The sequence below is a fragment of the Auxenochlorella protothecoides genome (genome assembly GCF_000733215.1).
Source record: "Auxenochlorella protothecoides strain 0710 unplaced genomic scaffold scaffold124, whole genome shotgun sequence".
NCBI classification, from domain to species: Eukaryota; Viridiplantae; Chlorophyta; class Trebouxiophyceae; order Chlorellales; family Chlorellaceae; genus Auxenochlorella; species Auxenochlorella protothecoides.
Genome location: NW_011934327.1, coordinates 55,088 through 61,707, shown reverse-complemented (window position 1 = coordinate 61,707; position 6,620 = coordinate 55,088). Strand labels below are relative to the sequence as shown.

At 65.0% G+C, this 6,620-nt stretch overlaps 3 protein-coding genes across 3 annotated transcripts in view; 2 read left to right on the top strand and 1 right to left on the bottom strand.

The window, feature by feature from the left end:
- F751_1177 (putative WD repeat-containing protein C18H10.05) overlaps positions 1-1,068 on the bottom strand; it is a gene marked incomplete at both ends in the record, with an annotated part of 3,282 nt that extends 2,214 nt beyond the window's left edge. The window contains 3 exons of the mRNA XM_011402065.1: positions 20-325; positions 458-722; positions 1,043-1,068. Of these exons, the coding sequence (XP_011400367.1) occupies positions 20-325; positions 458-722; positions 1,043-1,068 (597 nt within the window). The remainder of the gene's footprint in view (positions 1-19; positions 326-457; positions 723-1,042) is intronic.
- Positions 1,069-2,118: 1,050 nt separating this feature from the next.
- Positions 2,119-4,438, top strand: F751_1176 (hypothetical protein; the record flags this gene model as incomplete). The annotated part of the gene is made up of 5 exons (XM_011402064.1): positions 2,119-2,230; positions 2,335-2,717; positions 3,271-3,399; positions 3,627-3,722; positions 3,965-4,438. The coding sequence occupies 5 exons, from the start codon at positions 2,119-2,121 to the stop codon at positions 4,436-4,438; spliced, it is 1,194 nt and encodes a 397-aa protein (XP_011400366.1).
- A 483-nt stretch (positions 4,439-4,921) lies between these two features.
- Positions 4,922-6,620, top strand: part of F751_1175 (hypothetical protein) — a gene marked incomplete at both ends in the record, with an annotated part of 3,088 nt that continues 1,389 nt past the window's right edge. The window contains 5 exons of the mRNA XM_011402063.1: positions 4,922-4,987; positions 5,221-5,325; positions 5,823-6,014; positions 6,227-6,331; positions 6,407-6,609. Of these exons, the coding sequence (XP_011400365.1) occupies positions 4,922-4,987; positions 5,221-5,325; positions 5,823-6,014; positions 6,227-6,331; positions 6,407-6,609 (671 nt within the window). The remainder of the gene's footprint in view (positions 4,988-5,220; positions 5,326-5,822; positions 6,015-6,226; positions 6,332-6,406; positions 6,610-6,620) is intronic.

Here is a 6,620-nt window from a genome sequence, read left to right as displayed (position 1 = left end):
CCCCCCCCGCCCCTCTCACAGGGTGCCACGCCGAGCACATGGCCTGCCCCGGCATGGCGTCCTCCCAGCGGCACAGCGGGCCCAGGCCGGCCGTGCCGAGGCCACCGCTGTCCTCTCTACGCGCCCCCTCAGCCTCCCCGCGCCCGGCGGAGGAAGCCAGGCACCGCTCCAGGCGGCGCAGGCCCGCACCGAGCTCCGGCGTGGCCGCCAGCCTGGCCCAGAGGAGGCCTCGGCGCGCGATCTCCGCCGCGGCGCGCACCTCCTCCCACGTGCGGGGCCTGGGCGGCGCCGGCGCCTGAACTGAACTCTGCCCCAAACCCCCGCCCTGCGGCCCGACCAGGCTCGAGCGGCCGGCCGTCGCCCGGCGCAGGGCGCACCCAGCGGCCTGCGCCCGCCCCGCCCCAGCCGACGCGGCGTGGCTGGGGCGACGGGCTTTGCCGTCCCTGGCGGCCCCTACCGCCACCTCGCCCAGGGACTGCGCGCTGAGCCCGCTGCTGCGGCGCCTGCCGTGCTGGAGGGCGGAGGACCGGCGCGCGGGCCCCGCCTCGTCGCCGCTGGACGCACCGTCGCTCGCGAGGCTGGATCCGTGCCGCGGCTGGGCCTCGGAGAAGCTGGCGCTGGGCTCGGGGGTGGCGTCGAGCGTGGAGCGCCCCTCGTCGTCTGAGGGCTCGGAATGGCCGTCGGCGGCGGCGGGACCGGTGGCTGCGGGGTTCGCATCGCCCCTGCTCTGCTGACACAGGAGCTCCAGGGGTTCGGCCTGGTTGCCGTGGTCGGAGCAAGTTGGGCCCAGAGGAAATAATTTACTGGCCGCCGGGCTGCCGCTGGCGACGAGTTCACGCAAGCATTGGAGCGTGAGGCAGCCGGGGAGGCAGAGCTGGGCCGGCCAGATCGGCACGGGAGCGGGCTGCACTTGGAGGGGAGGTGGCGCTGGTCACTCACATGCCCGCTGGGAACGTGGGTGTGGCGCTGGTCAGCAGGGTGCCAGAGCTGCACAGTCGCAGTCGAAAGGGCTTCACAGGAGGTGATGCAGTTCTGAGCTCACCACCCTGCTTTAAGCCTGGCCAGCATCCTGGACAATACCCCGCCCCCAGCGCCATACCGTTGGTGGTTTGGGCTGGTTGAAACTCGCTGATGGGGGCCTGAGCGGGTGGACGCCATAGGGAATGTGTGCGGAGGGTCGTGGCCGAAGGGGCCGAGGTCGCTCCATGCCCGCCTCACGTTCTGCGATCTTGTCTGCAGCCTGCTTGTCTGCCTGTGACTTGCGGCTCGACACTGAGGAGCGGCGCCTGCTTGCCATGCCTGGGCCTGCGGTGCAGGGGGTCAGCATGCACTTTGTATCAATTGAAGTGGACACAATGCCAACCTTCCCGATGACGCCCATTCTCTCGACTTGCCCTGGGATGGGCGACCCATTGTCTTCGCTCCATCCCGTATGGACCCCGACAATGAGGGTCGTGCATGTTTTTCATCCAGGAAGGACGATCGTGGCCGCTCAGTCGTCATGTCGAAATCGCCGGTCGCCGCATGAAGAGTTCAAACGAAAGGGATTGTGGCCATGCTGACAGCTAATGAGGGGAATTGATATTAGATTCATATATTGTGAATCAGCACCGATTCGACGAGGAATCTATTTGGGTCCCACAGGTCGACAATGAGCCCCGAGTCTGCGCTCCAATGGTGTCGTATCGACCTTTGCGCCCGTCAGATGCTTGCACAACCCTTTCGACACCAACTCCACCGTTTAAGACCGCACAGTATCGACCAGCGCTGCCAAGTACTTTGTAAAGTGATACCTGAGACTCATGAAGATTGTGGACCGTGCAGGGCAATAAGTGCCACAAGGTGAGGAAGGCAATGGGGCCCCAGACCTGCCCCTTTGGAAGTAATGGAAAGGAGGAAATCTCCGGCTCGGGGGAGAAGAAGGGCAGCGCAAAAATAGTACTTCGCCGGTGCATTGCCGCCGTGTCTCCCTGACCGGTGTTTGAGCGGCAGATGCCCTGGCTGATTAATGCAACATAGATCTGCGAGAATATGACCTGACTGGGCGCATCACTCGGATACCTCACCTAGCCTCATTCCTGTGCCCTCCCCCCGTCCTTGCTTTTCATAGCTATTTAGATGGCAAGGAAACGATTTGCTGCAGGGCAGCGGTCAACTTCCGCCGTCCACCTGCTCGTATGGCTGGTGCTGGGGATTGGCATCGGGGCGGTGGCGGGCTTCATCTTCATGGGTAAGTGCCGATGGAGCTCCTCCTGGACAATGCTTGTGAATAGAACCCCAGCATCAAGTCTCGGACCGGTCCGTCTCATCGCATCCCGCCACCCTGGCCCCCAGGCACGGTGCACACGATGCTGGCTTCCCGCGGGGCCGACCACTACGGCAGCGCCCCCGTGGCCGGCGCCAGCACGAAGCCTCCCGCGGGCACCATCCACATCCTCATGACCTCCAACGGCTCCCCCTACCAGAACTACCAGACACGCATCCTGCTGGGCACCTACGAGATCATCAAGGGCATGCCTGGCGGCGAGCGTCACGTGGGCATCACCCGCATCCTGCATCGCACCAAGCCCGACATCCTGATGGAGATCATCGACACCTTCCATGCCACGCCACTGCAGCCAGCCTGCGACGGCTGGTGCAACTACCCTGTCTCTGACAGAGGGAATGCCATGCGGCAGTTCTTCGACTCCCTCCCCTCCACCCCCGACCGCATCAAGGTGGGTCGATTAGTTCATCTGGTCCCGGAAGGGTACGCGGTTGGGAAATGGTTGGGAGTACAGATTTTGTTATGGAAAACCATGATGGCAGCACTTTGCCATAGGCGGGCATCTTCCAGCGCCCCAGCTTGTGGAGATTCAAGGGGAGGGAGGCCCACTTAGAAAGGGGAATGCTCCGCTCACCACATTCACACAGGGTGGGATGGTCTGAAGCATGTCCATGTGCCTGCCAGTGACATTCTCTGTGCTCTGGGTCTATGCCTGGACGTATCACACCCTACCCTGCTGGCATACACCCTGGCACGGTGATGACAATATAATCCCAGCTCTCTGAGCTTCCGGAATGAGGAGAGAAAATACGTCTAAAACTTGTCTGAGTGCCAGACTGTTCGCCTTTTTGTACTTTCTGCCTGGGCCTGGATAGGGTTGGGACAGATCTTCCACCACTCCTATTACCAGTGACTTGGCATGACATAGCACGTCCACCATCCCTTGCCAGCTCAAAGTGCAAAGGCTGATCATTTTTCCGAAACCAAGATCCCATGCTTTGCAGGGGGAGTGGCTGTACATGATTGAGTCCGACTATGTCTTCATGAAGCCGCTGGGCATCCCCAGCACCCCGCCAGAGGGTTATGCAGGCTGGGCGTTTCCCTTCAATTACATCAACCCAATTGCCGTCCCGGTGAGGCATCTCTGGGGCTTGCCCTTTGGCTCTGGGAATGGTCCTGAGGTGCAGGAAGTCGGCAGCGGCCTGCTTAGCATGTTTTGTCTCTCTCACTCGGCCTCTCAGGATGATCCTCCCTGCAAGACCATCCCAAAACATTCGTGTCCCCATGGGCCATACAGCTGTCCTTCCCAGCATGGTTTCTGCACTCTACCTCCCCCCCCATTTTCCTCCCTCTTCCTCAGAATGAGATGCAGAAACTCTCTCCGGGTGTGGATGTGAAGAGCATTCCCCCCACTGGACCCGCACCCATTGTGCTCAGCCTGCAAGACTGGATCAAGGTGAGGCCACCTGCCCAGCTGGCTGGGGCAATGCCTTCATCAGCCTAAGTTCGGAGTGGATCTTGATCTCGAGAAGGCACCTACCCAGCCATGGGCCTGCTGCTTCTCGCCGCCCTCATGTTCCCTTGCATGCCCCACGATCGAACAGGACAGAGTCAACCCTGCCCTGCACCGAATCACATTCCCCCCACCCAGCCCCCACCATCCCTGTTCACAACTCAACCTGCCCCCCCCCCCGGCAGGTGACGCCCAGCTGGGAGCGACTGACCGCGGCCATTGAGGCAGACACGGAGGTCCGTGACCGCCTGGGATGGGTGCGTGAAATGTATGCCTTCTCCCTGGCCCTGGTGGAGACCGGTATCAAGGTAGAGCTGCGGACCGAGGGGCAGAGCCCCTTTATCGCCCACCTGCCGGGCCAGGCGGGGCTGGGCGAGGCGCACGCCTTCCACTACACCCTCTGCACCATCTACAAGACCATGGACGGCGGGGACGCGTGGGGCTTTGACAAGCGCTTCTACACGGAGCCGCAGCACGCGCTGGAGCTGACGCGCATCCCGCCCATGCCCGAGTTCGAGGCGGGCAAGTACAAGTTCGTGGAGGGGCCGCCGGTGACCCTGGAGAAGCACAACGCCATCAAGCAGATGATAGACCAGATCAACAAGGGCATGGACCTGGCGGTGCCCCTGCCCGAGGCAGCAAAGGCGCGGGCCTTCTAGTGCCCAGCGGCGGCGCTGCCGGCGGGGCGCGGCTCTGCGCCCGGGGCCTCTGCCTGGGTGAGGGCAGGTGTTGACCCCCCCCTCCGAGCGCAGAGGCCCTTCAAACTTTGTACCCTCACAACCTGAATCTTGTGCGGCCCTCACAGACCTGCACCCCTGACCTGACTCCCCTTTGAACCTGTTCAGCTGTAATGAAAGATACCTCGCAGACCTTCAGGCTGGGGGGCATCGCGCGCGCGCGACTTTAACGGCATGCCCGACATTTGCCAATTGCCGACGCAGGGCACTCGAGGGCATCCATCACATATGTATTTGGGTGCTTTGTGAGGGCCAAGCGAAGCTCGAGGCTGATCGAAAATTTGTCCTCAACAGAGAAGTCCTGGGTGACACCGCCTTCGGGGGCGCCGCTCACTGACCCCAAGTTAACAGCCTGCACGACCATGCACTGTGCCCAGTGAATGGCGGGTCCAGTAAAGCAAGAAGATGGGGGGAGTCCGGCACCAGCACAGCGTCCTGGCTCCCTGCACTCCGGCCTGGGTCGGCCGGAAGGTAAGGCGCCAGTGGGTCCCTGCACCCATGAGGCCCGACATTATGCCAACGACATGCGCTCATGGTTTGTGATTCCTTCATACTACAGGTCTGAGTAAGGAGAAGGCCACCGTGTCGACCTCAGGACGCAAGGTACGGGTGCACCTCTGATTCTGTTGATCATGCATGCCACACTGACTGCACCCTGCAAGTCCCTGCCCTCTTCCCACTCTCCACCTCCGCCTCCGAGCCAGGTGCGCTTCCTGCCCACCAACTTCTCCCGCCTCAAGAAGGAGGCGGGCTCCAGCAGCGATGGTGGGTCGCGGGGGAGTGCAGGCCCCAGCGCCAAACCCGACTCCGTCTTCGAGGAGCTCATCCGCGCCGCCGCCGCCGAAGGCCGGGGCCGAGCGGGGAGGGGCATGCTCGGACGAGGGCCCGGCCCGGCCCCCGGGCGTGGAGCGGGGAGCGTCACCACCTTTTCCGGCGGCGGCGATGGTGGGTGGGGGTGCAGGCGCTGCGGTGTGCGCCGCACGTTAGGGGTCTGAGCGTGCTATGTTCCTGTGTGGCCGGCCAAAGACAGGACGAACGCGACGGCCCTGGACCTTCCAGTGCCCCTCTGCTGTGCCACTGCTCTGCTGCTAATGATTGGGTACGCAGCCGCGCTACCCTGCACCCCGACAGCAACCAACCCCACCATCCCCCAGCAGGCCCCACGGCCAGGGCGGCCACCAGCGCGCGGCACGGGGTGTGGGGGGGCACCCCCTCCCGCGACGCCGGGAGCGGCGCGGGGCCCAGCAGGGCCGGCGGCCCGGGGTCTGCCCCGGGATGCGCGCAGCCGGGCGGCCCCGGCGCAAAGGGCGGCCCCGCGCTGTCGGTCCTGGAGGCTGACCTGGCGGTGGAGGAGCGAGAGGAGCGGGAGGATCCGTGGACCCTGGCCCGGTACCACCCGACCACCCTGCCCCTGCCTGACGGGGAGGGCCAGGCCCCGGCCACGCTGCGGGGCAGCGACCCCGCGTCGGCCGTGCCTCGGGACCTCATGACGCGCGAGGTGTGTGGTTGTCAGACTGCGACACCTGGCTGCAGGATGTCGCAGGGGGAGGGTCTGGTCGGTGACCTCCACCTCCTGCCTCGCTGGCTGAGGAGCGGCACCCCGTGTGCCTACGTCCGGCGGCCAGAGTGGCAGCACCCCCACCCGCCCTCGCAGACTGCCACCAGCTCGTCTCGCCCACCCCTCCCTTCCTCGTAACTCCACGCACCCAGGACCCCGCCAGCGCCACAACCAGCGAGCTGGACTGGCTGCGGGACCGGGAGGCCAACGATGGGCGGCTGGTGCTGCTCCAGCTGCCCCCCGTCCTCCCCCTGCTGGTGCCCTCCGGCGCGCCCGGCCCCGGCGGCGTGGCCGTCGACCCCCGCCCTGCTGCGCTGGCGGACCTGCCGCAGACGCTGGTGGGGAAGCTGCAGGTGATGGCCAGCGGCGCGGTGCGCCTGCGCGTCGGCGAGGTGGCGCTGGAGCTGTCGGCGGGGACGCCGTGCCTGCACGCGCAGGAGGTGTGCCTGCTCTTCCCCGCCGCGCGGCAGGCAGTGTCGCTGGGCAGCCTGAGCCAGCGCATCGTGGCGGTGCCGGATCTGGGGGCCCTGCTCAGGTGGGATGGGG